This window comes from Equus przewalskii, chromosome 6 (assembly GCF_037783145.1).
Source record: "Equus przewalskii isolate Varuska chromosome 6, EquPr2, whole genome shotgun sequence".
In the NCBI taxonomy this organism is placed as follows: Eukaryota; Metazoa; Chordata; class Mammalia; order Perissodactyla; family Equidae; genus Equus; species Equus przewalskii.
The window spans coordinates 87,948,149-87,962,366 of record NC_091836.1 but is presented as its reverse complement, the minus strand read 5'-3'; the positions used below and the strand labels follow the sequence as shown (position 1 = coordinate 87,962,366).

At 46.6% G+C, this 14,218-nt stretch overlaps 1 protein-coding gene across 19 annotated transcripts in view; it reads right to left on the bottom strand.

Annotated features, from left to right (window-relative positions):
• The window catches only part of NAV2 (neuron navigator 2), a 706,640-nt gene that overhangs the window by 192,109 nt on the left and 500,313 nt on the right, over positions 1-14,218 (bottom strand). For all 19 annotated transcript variants that reach the window (XR_011541254.1, XM_070624490.1, XM_070624493.1 and 16 more), the window contains one exon: positions 11,907-12,073. Coding sequence is in view for 18 of the 19 variants with exons in the window: in XM_070624490.1 (XP_070480591.1) it covers positions 11,907-12,073 (167 nt within the window). In the remaining variant the exon portion in view is untranslated. The remainder of the gene's footprint in view (positions 1-11,906; positions 12,074-14,218) is intronic.

Here is a 14,218-nt window from a genome sequence, read left to right as displayed (position 1 = left end):
TTTGAAGACAGTCCTGGAGAAATAATCACTGTTTCCGATTGGAAGGTTCAAGACCCAACTGGCTCAGAACTTGGCTAAGAGCAAAAGCTTGGAGTCAGGTGACGCGGGTTAGAATCCTCACCTGGAACATACGTCCTATGAGGAAAAGTCATTCTCCCTCACAGGTCCTCACAGGCATGACTCGGAACCAGGTGAATTTAATATGACCCAGGTAATCCTGGTTCCCCAAGGAGGTTCCTTACTCCAGAGCCAGAGCCCCATTCATACACGAACAGGACAGAATGAGTCTCTGTGCAGATAAATCTTTACAAATAGGGCCCAAAAGGTTTCTCCTCTACAAACTTTTCCCCAATGAATGCTGCCCCCTACAGCACATGTGTGAAACTGATTTTAAAAAATAATTCTGCATAGACGACGGCCTGAGGATAGTCACATCCGGCTCTCCTCAGGAGAAGGCAGAAGAATGAATCCAAGTGCTAAACGCTTGAAACCAGCCATGAATAACCTCCCACTCGGCAGCTGTGACTTCTGCGTGGCAGGGATCCTTGCCTGTGGCCTCTCTGATGGCCTCAGAGCCTGAGCTTGGCAACTTCACGACAACTTACCTCAAGCTAAGGAGAAATCTTCCCCAAGTGCGTGAAGGGAGGGGAGAAGTCATCACAGACTGTACCCAGGCCGTTCCCTGCAGGAAACGCAGCTTTGGTTCAGTACAGAAATGAACCCTGGAGTGTGAGCAGCACCGTCGAGAAGGAAGCACATTCCCGGAATGAACGAATACCTTCAGAGGAGCCCATTCGAGGGAGGGCTCTGAGATCTCCAGTGAACGGTGGGGGTACGTGCTGTTACCAGGCCTTTCCAGGACCCACTAAAATCACACCGACTCCACCCTTTGCCTGGGATCATCAAATCCCACATTCGTGAGGGATCTTAGCATCTCTGCCAACCTGCCTGCCAATATAAGAAACCGCGCCTCTGTAACCTTAGTGGCTGGTGGTCTAGCCTGTTTCTGTTCCTCCGGGGTCAGGGGATGCCCTAACTCCCAAGACAGCTTGTTCAACTGGGAGAAGATAGTTCTTCTTAAATGGAGCCAAAGTGTGCCCTTTTTGTAACTCCTTAGTTCTACTACTCCCTGTGACCAGAGAGAGAGAAAAAAAGCTGGCCCAAGACACAGACCTTCATTTCTAAAAGGAAATTGGCTTCTCTCCACAAAACTGTTTTCTAAAACATCCTTTGTTTCTAACCGCTGGTTGGGAGAAGGGGTATTCTGAGCAAAGCAGACCCTACAGACCCCGTCTCCGGGTCTCACGCAGACGAGGTGAGGTTCTGCCGAGTCCACAGAATGAGGGTCCTCCCTCCTAGCACCTACTCTTCTCCTGAAGAGCAGTCATCACCAAATGGAATGAGATGATTCGTGTTTTGTTTAATCTCTTTCTCTCCCACCAGACTATACATTCCATAAGGGCAAGGATCGCTATCTGCTTTCCGCATTTAAATATTTAGTGACTAGCATGATTCCTGAGACCTGGAAGGCACTGATAACGTGCCGAATAGATGAGAGATTGTGTTCCCCGTACAGGAAGGCATAATGTGAAGGGACAGACTCATTTACCCCACACTGTACAGTCTGGTTGGAATTATCTGCTGCTTAAAAACAGAGCCAAATCCAGCATAACTTTTCGTGCAGCAAAAATCAACTAGTGCCTTCAAAGATCCTTATCCTTAGGCTAAACCTGATTCTTGAGTCCACCAGCTGGCCGCTGGCTGGAGAGGGGGTAGATGGCCTTGTGAAGACCGATTTTAGCTCAGGCCTGCTGTCAGTTCCTCTCTATGCCGTGTGAACCTGATCGCGTCCACAACACAATGTGGGTTTTCTTCAGTCCACATACATTCTTCCAAATTGAGGAAACAAATGTGGGTAGGCCCTGTGTGGAAGAAAACATTTAGACAGTCTGAAGTCATTATCCTCCCAAGCAGAGCGCCTGCAGAATGCCAGGCTGGAAACCAAGGCTCTGCTTGGAGACACAATGCAATGCCTGGCCCGTAGGCGGCAGCAGAGACTCACTGTCCTGAGCCAGGGGACTTTTTTTTTTTTTTAAACTTTGCTTTACTCAAGGTGAGTTATTATAGTTCACTGATTCCCAACCCTTTTCATATTTCATAAAAATGCTGTGATGCTCCCACTGTGAAAAAGGCAAAGGGAGCATGAGGTGTTGAGAGGACTTCTTTAACTGCTTTTACGAGAGAAGCAGGGCAGGCCCCCAATTTCCACCAGCAGCCAGTATGTGTGGAATGTCCCCAAAGTTCAAGGAGCTTTGCCAATCACATGAACCGGCATGGCTGCCACTGAGGGATCACGGCAGGAGCCCCGAGGACACTAAGAATGTGAACTGTGCCCACAGTGCCCTGGCACAAACCGCTGTGCAGCATAACCGTCTATCCCCAAGGCATGACACCTGCAGATGGCCCGTGCATCGCAACGTAGATACGTGGTGACCATTACACCTTGGAGACGAACATTCTCAATGTGACCCCTCATCTGACGGCCTCCTCTGCAGAAGCCAGTTCCCTGGCACACGGATTATGTGTTTGTATTCTAATGAAATGCACCTACCGACAGAATCACGAAGGCAAGAAAGAAATAGGCATTTTATCTGGTTCCTTTAAGCCTGAGGCTGCTGTGTCCTCAGCACAGAGAGGCAGCTGTGTACGAGGCCCGAGAAATCCTCATTGCATCGCTGCAGCCGCATGAGCCGTCAATGTCATCGTGCAGAAGCTCTCCCTTGTTCTGACCAGCATTCTGTTTGCGTACTCGGCACTGTGAATATGGGCCATTCGTGCTCATTGAAAAGTTAATTTCATTTATCCCAAAACCTATTTATCTTCTCATGCTAATGAATATTGTCAACTACCTGCCTTGGAGAAGAAAAATATTTTTTAAAAAAGAATGTTTAAATAAATGATGAAACTAAGCCCTGACTGCAGGTGACACCTGGATAAAAATGGCCAGGAAAGCACCCAGAAATGTGAATACTTTCCTCCACCAATGAGCCTTGAAATTAAATTGAATTCATGTGAATGTGATGCTTTCCACATAGAGAGGCAAGCGAAAGAAATGCTGAGATTTATCACCTGAAGATCAGATGAACATCAACTAGCCGTTTTCTATTCCTGACGCAAGACTAATCCAATAGATATTTCACCTTCCTAAATGATTCACTTTCTCTTTTTCCCCTCTCATTCCTCCTGTTACAAAAAGCCAAGTTTGCTGTATTTTGGAGAAAAGATTCATAGCAAAACCACAAGCTCACACAGTGGCTTTGAGACACATCCCTATTTAGAGAAAAGCAAACACGGTCATACCCTTCTTGTTCTCTGTGCAAAGGAAGGCGTTAGCATTCAAGGTGACTAGATTCACACATATCGGAGGCATTGACACGCCTCCCCCCTCTGAAGGCTCCTTTGAATTACACAGTAGATCAAGAAAATGGCTCCCAAAGGCGGTCGCAGGGACTACAGCAGACACCATTTTCTTTCCCCTTCGTGTCTGACTTTGGTTTAAGGCTGGAGGTTAAGGACAAAAGGAGGATGGAGAATGGGAAGGCGGGAGCATCACTCAGCCTCCTCTTTCCCAGCTTTGCCAGAGCCCACCTTCCTCTGAACAGGACCGTGCTCTCAGACTCATCACCCAACGCCAAGGCCTTCAAGTGCGGAGCAGAGAGACAGCCAGAGAAGGTTCTCCCATCAGGGAAAGGGTGAGCTGACTCCCCATCAGAGCCCTCCTTATCTTGTACTCCCTCTGCCATCACCTCTAGACCCCAAAGGGACACTCCATTTTTTATAGTTCCAGCGTAAGGATGGGAGCAAAACCCTTTTCCTTATTTTCTCTCAGCTCAGTGGAAACAAGGTAGCATTGAATAATCTTTTAAAAAAAATTAAAATAAGAACTTTACTAAAGATTAGTAAGGCAATAGCACAAAACCAAAAGAAGATACAAAGACCTGTGTGAGCAGGTGAGTCTACCCATGTACATGGCAGGCTCTGAGAGTACATTTAAACACGTACACGACAAAATGCATATGCAGATTTAAATGGCTCCCACTTGAATTCTTGCTATATGGCAGCTTCTAGTCTGAGTGTCTTACCACATTATCTACATTCCCCATAAAGTAGTTGCTGAGAATTGAAAGGCAATCAGCAGGCAGCATGTCCTTTCAAAGATGACCAAGAAGTCCCCCCAGGAGAGAGGGTCTCGAACTCCAGTGCCATAAGAATAACAAGAGTGTAATGTGGAGACTTCTGGGCTCTCACTCAGAAATCTGAATTAGAAGGACTAGGTTTGTAAAGCCTCTGATTTGAGTTTTCAGCAGTTACCTCAAAGGATGCTCGTGTAGAGGGCCCATTACACCTACCTTGAGAAACAACGGTCCAGAGTCTTGAATTTACCATCTCGCCAGATCATGGGACTGAAGCTGTGTGCTTCCGACTTAACAGAGAGCTACCATGTTGGACCAGTTCCCCCTCCGATCACACCTGGGCAATTTGCATATACTATGTCAGAGTGGAAAAATGTTACTGTTTAGGCATTATTTTGGAGAGAGGTGCCACATGTTTTTGGACTTTTCAACTATTCAATTAGACAATGTCAATAATTTGTTTAGAATAAAAAGAAAAACTATGGTGTGAAATGCAAACTAGAACAATGAAACCTGCCTTTCTTGCAGGAGCCATAACCTCCACCTGTCCACTCGGGAAGGGGCACCACTGACCGACAGCAAGCAGCCGGCTACCCAGTGTTTCAGAAGGTCAGAACTTGGCAATTTTTTCACGTCATGCAAACCAAACTCATGATGTCAATAATCTCCAGATCAAGAAATGATAATAAATCTTACCCTTCACAGAAATATCTACAACCAAAAGAAGAGAACAGGAACGAAAATCTGAATTGGGCTACACAAGAAATTGGAAAGAATGCTTCACATTTCACTTTCTCCCTTCACGAGGGTTGGAGCAGCCTGTTGCCACTTCACAGATAAATCAACTGGATCTCTGAGAGGTGAGGTGACTTGCTGTTGGAAAAGGATTAACAAAATCTCTTCCTCTTCTGCATGAGAATTTGATCTTGGGTTAACCTTGTAACTCTGTTCCCCTGGAAACTTGATACAGATAGAATGTCAGCTATGTTACTAAGCAACATCGCTCATGGTAAAAATGACCCTTGATAGTCCAACCACATCTGGACTGGCAAGAGCGATAAATGAAGCATATTTTTGTCTTCTCTGAGTGCTATGACTCTACTGATTGGGCCCAATCTTTGTGGGAACCCTAGAAGTTATGCATATGGTGCTGTCGTAAGAGATACTAGCTCCCGTGGAGCATGTGGCTTTTAAGGTAGAGTGACTCCTGCACCTGCCCTAGGCGAGTCTTGTACCCACACACCTGACCTTCCATCTGAGGCGGGGGGGGGGGGGGGGGGAGGTGGGGGTGGGCAGCAATAGCACCTGGATGGCTGTGTGGGCTGCTGTCTACACTGCTGCAAGGACCACTCCCACGGAAGAGAAACACCTGCACAGCCCTGCCAGCAACCTGTGATTCCTGCCTACCTCCTACTGAGTAGAATTTGCCACGTGTGGTCGATGATGGTCTTCTGAGCAGATGCCCTGGTGAGCGTTGCACTTACCCAAAGCCACACTCCTGGGAAGGGGCAGCCAGAACCCAGACTCCATAGTCTGCTTTCAAGGTAAGCACTTTCTCTTTCATTCCAAACCTTTCCTCCTGGGATAACTGTATTCTCGCCCAAGAGACTGGTGCAACTTCTCAAACACATGCCAGCCTTTTTTTCCCCCATCCAGTGCCATGTGAGGTCCCTAACTTTGGTAGCTTCTATTTCATCCTGCCTGCCTTGCCTCCATGGCTGGTCTAACAGTTTACTGAGTTCCATTTCCAGACCATCCCCAGAGACTTCTTTAAATTCAACGGTGCCCCCTGGTTCTAACCTCTAAGCTGGCTTCTTCAGCCCTCAGACAATTATGGCCTCTGGCTGGAGGGTCATGGCGACTTCACAGCTGGTTCCCAAACAGAGACGATTATCACCTGTGAGCACCAGTGGGCACCCAAGCTCTCCCCGGCCCAGGGTTCCAGCTCTGGAATGGCAGGGTCTCCTGACGACCAGAGGAGCCCGACGGACCACTGAAATGATCTTGCAGAAGTTTCCTCGCCACAGGACATGAGTTTATGAACACAGTGACCCAGCAGAGGTCCTCTCAGATTAACACCTGGACCAGAAGAGTCCAATAACTCCCTCCTTCCCAGCCTCCCCTCCCTTTCCTCTCAGCAAAAGTCGAGGATGGAAGTCATCACAAATGATATCACTTCTCTAAGCCCTCCCCAAGCCTTCTGGCTAAGCTCACCTTCTTCCTCACAACTCTGAGCATCTCTCTCTGATGGGACATATGAGCAGCGCCCCTCCCCCGAGGCCGTGGGCCCCTGGAAGCAGAGTTTGCATCCCAGTCCTGTCACTACAATGAGCCCAATGCTGGACATCGATGGTGACGAAACTGACAAAGGAAAGAGACAACATGAAACAGAGGCACCCCAACCATGTGCTTTTCTGCATGCCTTGGACCAGTGAATTAATTCCATCTAGGCTAAATTGTAATTTTATGTCAGAATCCTGGTTCATGGCAGGACATGGGCAACTTCTTCACGGCTATATCCCCCATCTCTAAATCAGATAAAAAACTTGCTTCACCAACCATGAAGTGACAAGTTTATAGAGATTCTAAATCAACGGCCTCAATGTTACTCAGATGTGGTATAGTGCTGAAGGCTGTAAAATTCTGTCTCCAGCCATGTCTGGCTCTTCTCTTCTGCCCAAGACAGGCAGGAACAAACAAAGAGGAAGAAAGTGACCCAGAGAATGAAGACCAGAGGAAGGAACCCACCAGAAAGGGCTGATGGGGACCACATCAGACAAGGCCAAATGGCCAGTGAAAGCTGTAGAATCCACTCACACTCACAGTGGCTTAGTGATGGAGGACCTCAGACTCACCTTGCAGAAGGGGAAACTGAGGCCTGGAGAGGGTAAGTGTCTTGAGAGAGGTCACATTAGCCAGTAGAGAACATGACCTCAGACACAAGTGCTTTCGTACTATGCCAAGGTCACTGGTTGCACCTCACAGCAAAGTGTCAGTTAAAAGGACCAGTTTCTAGCAAATGATCTTGTTATTTCAACTTCTCAAAATAATTTGCCTCATTTCAAAGACAGAGTATTTTTTGCCTAAGAGAATGAAAATAAAAGTGGTGTCAGGTGTACAGGGAAAGCAGCCCTCTCACACACTGTGGATGGTAGCATAAATAGTTATAACCTTTTGGAAGCAAAATTTGGCAAAGTTAAAACAACTGTAAATGTGCGTACCTTTTAATGCAGTGGTTCCCCTGAAATGGCTGTATACATGCAAAAAAGACACACAAGGAGGTCAATCCCAGTACTATTAATGCCAAAAAATTAGAAGCAATCTAAGTGAAAGTGGTTAAAAATATTAAGATAAATTCATACAATGGAGTACTATATAACTATTATGAAGAGACAATGAGTCATAAAAAGGCTGTTCATGATTTTTTGATTTATAAGATTTTAAAAGTCTAATATATGTGTGTGTGTGTGTGTGTAACAGAGTGTGCATATAGCTCCTGTAAGAATTAAACAAACTATTACCTATCAAGCATTGGAATAGGACTTGGCAAATAATAAACATTCGAAAAAACTTGTCTATCTAAACACGGTAGTACATGCATAAAGAAAATGCAGAAGAATATAAACTAAGTGGCCAAACAGTGGCTATTTCTGGGAGGTGGGATTATGGAGCATTCTTTTTCTTTCAATAAATTTGTGTGGTTTGACTATTGTTTACATGATGATTTTTATAATGAAGATATAATAAAGATGTGCCTTCTATAAAATGAAGAAAACCATGTTATTCAGAAGAGAACATCTTCCACAGGCACAGAAGTCAGTTTAGGAATACTGAGGGTTTCAGATTTGCATGACGGACCAAATACATAAAAAGTGTATTGATTTCTGGCAGTGTCAACCCATTCAGAGGTTGAGGGGATGTCAGCGAGGGGATAAAAGGAAGAGAAAACAGATAATGTCACAAATGTTGAGAAAGATAGCTGTTTCCTCCCTCCTGAAGATCTGTGATTCTGTTCTGGAGCCCTCAAGCCACTCTGAGCCCAAAGAGGAAGCGAGGAGCCACCATGCACCCCAGCCACCCCTCAACAGACGTTTCACAGCGGGACCTGCTCACACGTCCGCAGGCCAAGCAAGGCTGTCCCCAGCTGTCGCTTGCAGGAGTGAGACAATGAATCAATCCAAAGGCAGACCTAACCAAGACAACAACAACGACACGATGAACAACTACAGGTGCTCTTAAAGACTAAGGATCCGCAGACGTCCCTTCAAACGTCACAGGCCAACTCTGAGCTCTGGGTCTAGTGGGTTACGTCGCTGTACAGGAACACTTCTGGTTTTTATTTCCCAGCTGTGGACTTGGTCACCTATGGAAAGAGCTAAGGAATTTTGTGCGAGTCCCCAGGTTTTTTCTGGCTATGAGGTATTATCTACTACTTTTCTTTTGTTTTACATCTCAGTTGATAATTCAGTATAATCAAACCCAAATTCAGTGATGATGGCAAAAGGGGACTGGCTTCTTTGGATGTGATTTTAAGAGGAATCCTTTAGTATTTCCCCACAAAGTAACAAGCACTCTGGGGATTTTGAAAAGTTGCCTGTTACAACTTCCTTTTATTCCTCTTAGTCTTTTTTAAAAATGGGGACTAGGTGTTGAAATATTTTTGTCATTTCTCGACAGAATAATCAATTTCTCCTTTAACTGATCGATGTGATTAGATCGATTCCTAGGTCAATGGGTCACATATGAAAGCCCACAACTTGGTTTACCCGAGAGTGAACTCCCAGAACACAATATCCTCAGGGCCTGACTCGCTCACAAGAAAGCTTCGAGGAAGGACCAGTGAGGCGATGACGTCCATCATGGAGTGACCGCATCTGAAAGGGGTCCAGACCTCAACCACAGCACCAGCCGTACTGAACCACAATGAATCTGCTCACGAGCATCTCTCGCCAAGACTTCTCTGGGTTAAGGACGGTATCTCATGCACCCACGTACCTGTGGCGTCTCACGCAGGCCAGGTGATTATTTCCATTCCCCACACAGACTACATTTTGCATGTAAGCTGGCTTCCTCATAAGCTGCAAACAAGGTCAGACTCAAAGGAAAACACAAGGACCCTGAGGAAAAGAGGAGGAGACGAACGTCTCCAAAGGTAAAATCGCACAGCCCCTTTCCCTCAGGATGGTGGAAAAGTTTCAGCATAAAACATATGCAGGCCTGCTCCAAGCCTGCTTTGCTCCAGCTCCCCAGGACAGCAGAGGGATGACAGACATGCCTGGAACCACCGTTGGTTATTTTTATCATTCCAAATCTGTGGGGGATCTTGTGGGTGTCACAGTTTCCCAGCAGACTTCCTGGGGGCCAGTACAGAGCCAGAGTTCAAATCCTGGAGCCGAGCCTGCTTATGAATTCCAGTGCTCGATTACCAGGGAGGGCAATCAGCCTCCTCTCCTTTATCTGTAAAACTGGGTCAATAATATTTACATCACAGAATCTGTGAAGATCAAGACAGCAAAAATCAAAGTTCCTGCCAAATAATGCATGATTGATAAATAAGCACGACCTCTTTCTTTTGATACCAAAGTCTTACCCTCAAGTAATGCCTCATGAGAATTCACACCCAGGCCTTTAAGAGGCCTCCTGGCTCTCTGACTGCTCAGTGCACACACGGAAACACCTGCCTGGGAGAGAGGAAGGTTGGTGGCTGTCCCAGCACAGGTGGCCATCGCCTGGCTGGGCTGCCTGAGTGTCCCTGCGTCTGTGGTAGGCACTAGGACACTGTTCCAGTCACCAACCCTGCATCCTCCCATAGCTGTTCCATCCACGAAGAACTTTTTCTTTATTTTCTCCATCTTTGGGACATTGGTCTCACATCCATCCTTCAGACTTTTTCATGACAGCTTCTCCCCAAATGACCATGGGCTGGCTCAACAGAAGCCCCTGCACAGGCTTTCTCCAACATCTCCCCAACTGTCCCTCGTGTTCAACCTGCACATCTCTAACCAGCCATCAACGGGCAAGGCACTGAGCATTTCTCTTCCTCTCCCAGGAAAAGCATGGTATGCATCGTGGTTCTGGAACCAAAGAGCTTGGGTCCAGTTCCAGCTCCAGCTTTCACTATCTCTGGTCTGACCTCGGCCAGTACTTAGACTCTCTCTGCCTTAGTTTCATGCATCGGAAAACGAGGAAAACAGCACAGCTTGTTTGGAGGGATTCAATGAGGCACAGGGTAGGTACGCAATAAAATTCAGCTCTTTTTATTTATATAAAAAACAAAAACCCTTCCATATATTATGTACATATATAAATGTATTGTGAAAGTTCTGGAAGGATATGCATGGAAGGGTTTATGTTGGTATCCTCAAGGGAGCATGTAAGTGAGAACTTTTATTTGATATATACTTGTACCATTTTACAAGCGTACGTTATTTTTGTAGTTTAAACACTTTTTAAAAGAACACACTTTTTAAAAGAACACACTTGGGTAAGTGAAGAAAAGGAAAGGAGGCGAGGGAAGGGAGGGGGGAAGAGAAAAAGAGAAAACGGTTTGCTTGAGGCCAAAGCCAAGCGCTGGAGCACAGTCTTGCCTGGTTGAGACATCCTGGTTATAGGTTCAGGGCTAGTTGCAGAGTTCCCACTGCCTTGTCTGGGAAGCCTTCTGCTATATGTATGTCAGCCCTACATAAATTTCCTTCATAATTTCTCCAATATTCTAGGTGGGAGTAGGGATGGGGGTGGGGGAAGCCCAGTTCTATGGAACCAAGTCATTCTGGGCTAGAGGGGTTGGGAGGGGGGTGCTGATTTCATTCACAGTGTGGGCAGGGGTGCCCAGTCTCCTGAAGCACTTTAGGGAGCAGGAGGCAGCTCTTCTGGGCCTCAGGGGAGCAGAGGAGCACATCCAGGCCAAGTCCTAGGACGCCTCCACACTACCAGGGAGGAAATGCTCCCAAGAGCCCCGGCATGTCCCCGAGAGAGGTCCAGACCTCTTGGCGGCAGAGGAATGAAGGAGGCTCTGCCTCTTACGGAGGAACCTTCTAAGCTGCCTCTGTCTCTCCAACGTCTCCTGAGACACAAACTGCAGCAAGCAAAGGCTTGTTTCCCTCTCTTCAGAGCAGAGCCCCCACAGGGCTGCTCACCCTCTCCCCATCCTAAAAGCTCAGTCCTATGTCTAGTAAAAAGTCATATCCTTTTTTGGTAAAAGTTACATTATCAGAACACCAAGAGCAATGTTGCCTACTCCTTATATGTAGCCAAGATATTCATTTCGCCAACCCACATTTCTGACTTTTTCAAAGGGTGAAAACCCTCTTGCTCCTAACTCCCCTCACATCACTTCTTATGGGCAAAACCTTATCAGCTCACAAAACACATGCCCCAAGCAGCTTGCATTTCTGGAAAACCACCTACTGTATAGAGCACGTTCTATGAAACTTTATTTTCAAGTTGCAAATACTATATTGTTTCTATGTGTAGCCAGGTGTCTCCTGGGCCCCACACAAATACAGTTGCTCCTGCTGGCAACTAGGAATATAACATTTCCCCCACTTTATTAATGCCTCTAGTAACAAAGTTCCTGCTGGCCAAGGATGTCCTTGTGACCCATTTCCACCACTCTATCTGCAACCCCACCCCCGCCCCGGCCAAGCTCACCCAAAGAAGCCGGATATGCTATAAAGGAAGATGCCAAAAAGGACCTTCGAGAAGGTGACTCACCTTTCTCGTGGCTGCTTGGAGGTGGCGGTGGGGGCTGGGAGGTGACTGGCTTGGACTTGTCATAGTTGTTAAAGCTCTGGCTGCGTCGGTGGTTAGCGGTGGCTGGCCCTCCGCGTGTTTTGGCCTCACTGCCCGCAGCGGATACCCTCGCGGTAGGACCTGGAAGTCTAAAATGCAAAAAGCAATAGAGTACCGGCTTCAGTCTCAGGAGAGCAGCAGGATCTCAGAAGAAGGAACTGCGACCATGCAGGAGGTAAAAGAAACCATTCAGGACGCCGGGGCTGTGGAGGCTTGCCCATCAAGGGATTTAGTGGAACCACCACAAACATCGAGGCTCGTGATGACCCCAGTAAAGTCCAACAGCAAAGCCAGAGCAGTTTCCCTTTGAGCAAAGAGAGAAAATATGTTTGCTGATTAAAAACACAAAGCTCATCTTCCTTTTTCTCTTGGATGAGCAATTTTACTTTCCAATAGGGCCAAACCATGTCGTCTCTAATTCCATCAAGCGTGGAACATAAAGGCCTGTTAAGACTCTAAACTGTTTACCTTGCGTGTGCATCTCTTCTGGTAGGTATCGAAAATGGTTTTTACCATAATCTGGGGATGTGAGCATCGAGAAAAAGACATAATTTACAATGGTCAGAAAGGGAAGTGCTACCACTCAGAATCCAACACATCTGCAAGGAAAACTTATTGTCTGGATGGAAACACTTGTTCAGACATACATTTTCCTTCGACACCTGACAACCTGTCTCCACAGGCATGACTTCATTACTTTGAGGCTGCAGCCCAGCCTCTCTGCATGGGAGATGAATAAACTCATACTTTCTTTCTGTAAAGGCAGAAGGAATCTATTAGCCTGAAGACAAACACACACTCACTTTCCCTTTAAATAAAACACCTCATTCTGGGCAGTTTGGGAAATAAAGTCAGCAGACTTCTTGGTCACAGATCTAAAGACATTATGGCCCATTCCCCAGAGTTAAGGGTAAGATTCCCCCAAATCAGAATTTTGGTTCAGGGACTACTAAACAGGCGGTTTCCAATCACTAAAGTCGAAAGATGAATAAGTGATGAAATATTCAGTTGTATCTTTCCGCTAAAACCCACTTAGCTGTGTTTAAAAGCCACTGGAACCTCAGCCGACTAGCATTAGATCTAGTGATAAGCCTGAATTTTCAACTCATAAAGCTTTCAGCCTTCTCTTTCCACGCAAATCTGTGAGCACCAAAGAAGTCTGTAGTCTGGAAGCATTTTAGATGTAAGAAAGCAATCACTTTAAACTTTTTCTCGTTGGCCGAGCAAGAAAGATGGTTGTAGAGTAAACAGAGAACATGAGCTGGTGTGAGAGGACTGTAAAATTTATACAGTTAAGAAGAAGCTGGCCCGATGCCCTCACTGGGAGCTAGGAGAGAAGGAAGGGGGTGAGCTCCTTCCCCACCAAGCAGCGGAGGGAAGGCGTCACTTCCCACTGCTCTAGGAGGATATGTCCCACTCTCTTCATTTATCCCATCTTGTCTGGAGAAGGTATTCACCCCCATGAGGATAGGCACAGAGCGGGGTGCAAAATAGCAGTGCCAGTGCCTGTATTTGGGGACCAGAAACGCCAGCACAACCGATCGAGGAGGTCCAGCAGGATCTTGGTTTCTCTCGGCTCTGCTTCCAATGCAAACAGCATCCTGCAAGTCCTCCAAGGCAGGGGTATCTGAGTCCCCACAGCCGACGGCAGAGCTGCTGCAGGTGTAGATGTGGAGCTCCTTCCGAGTGGACTCCACTCCACAGGAGTCTTTACGCTCACAGATAGGACTAGAAAAGGATTATGGACTTGTTCCAAGATGATGTCACAGCAACAGCATGAAGTGGTGCAGGGTAACACAGGTCACGGTAGTCTGCTTCAATGGGGAAGTGGCAAAGAGCAGGAGACAAAAAGCAACGAGGAGGGAAAAGATGCCTTCTTTTCAGAGTTGCTAGAGAGGCCCCACTGCCCTGACCTGGGACCGGACCAGATTTTTAGGGGCCTTTATAGGGCAAGAAATCAAAGTATTGGATGGGATGGGCACCACCTTGAATTAGGTAGGCAGTCTGGGCCTCTGTGAGGCAGTGTGGGATAATGGATAGAATACGGGCTTTTTCCCTACACGTGATATTGCACTAGTCTTACGATCTGAGATTCATCTTCTCTGTCTGTAACTTTAAAATAATAAAGTACTCAGTGGGACAGTTTTAAATTCGAATGGGACTTAAGGTCAACGCCTGTTGGTTCCCCTTCCCATCTTCTCTGCTGACCATAGATCCATAAAGGAATTGGGCGT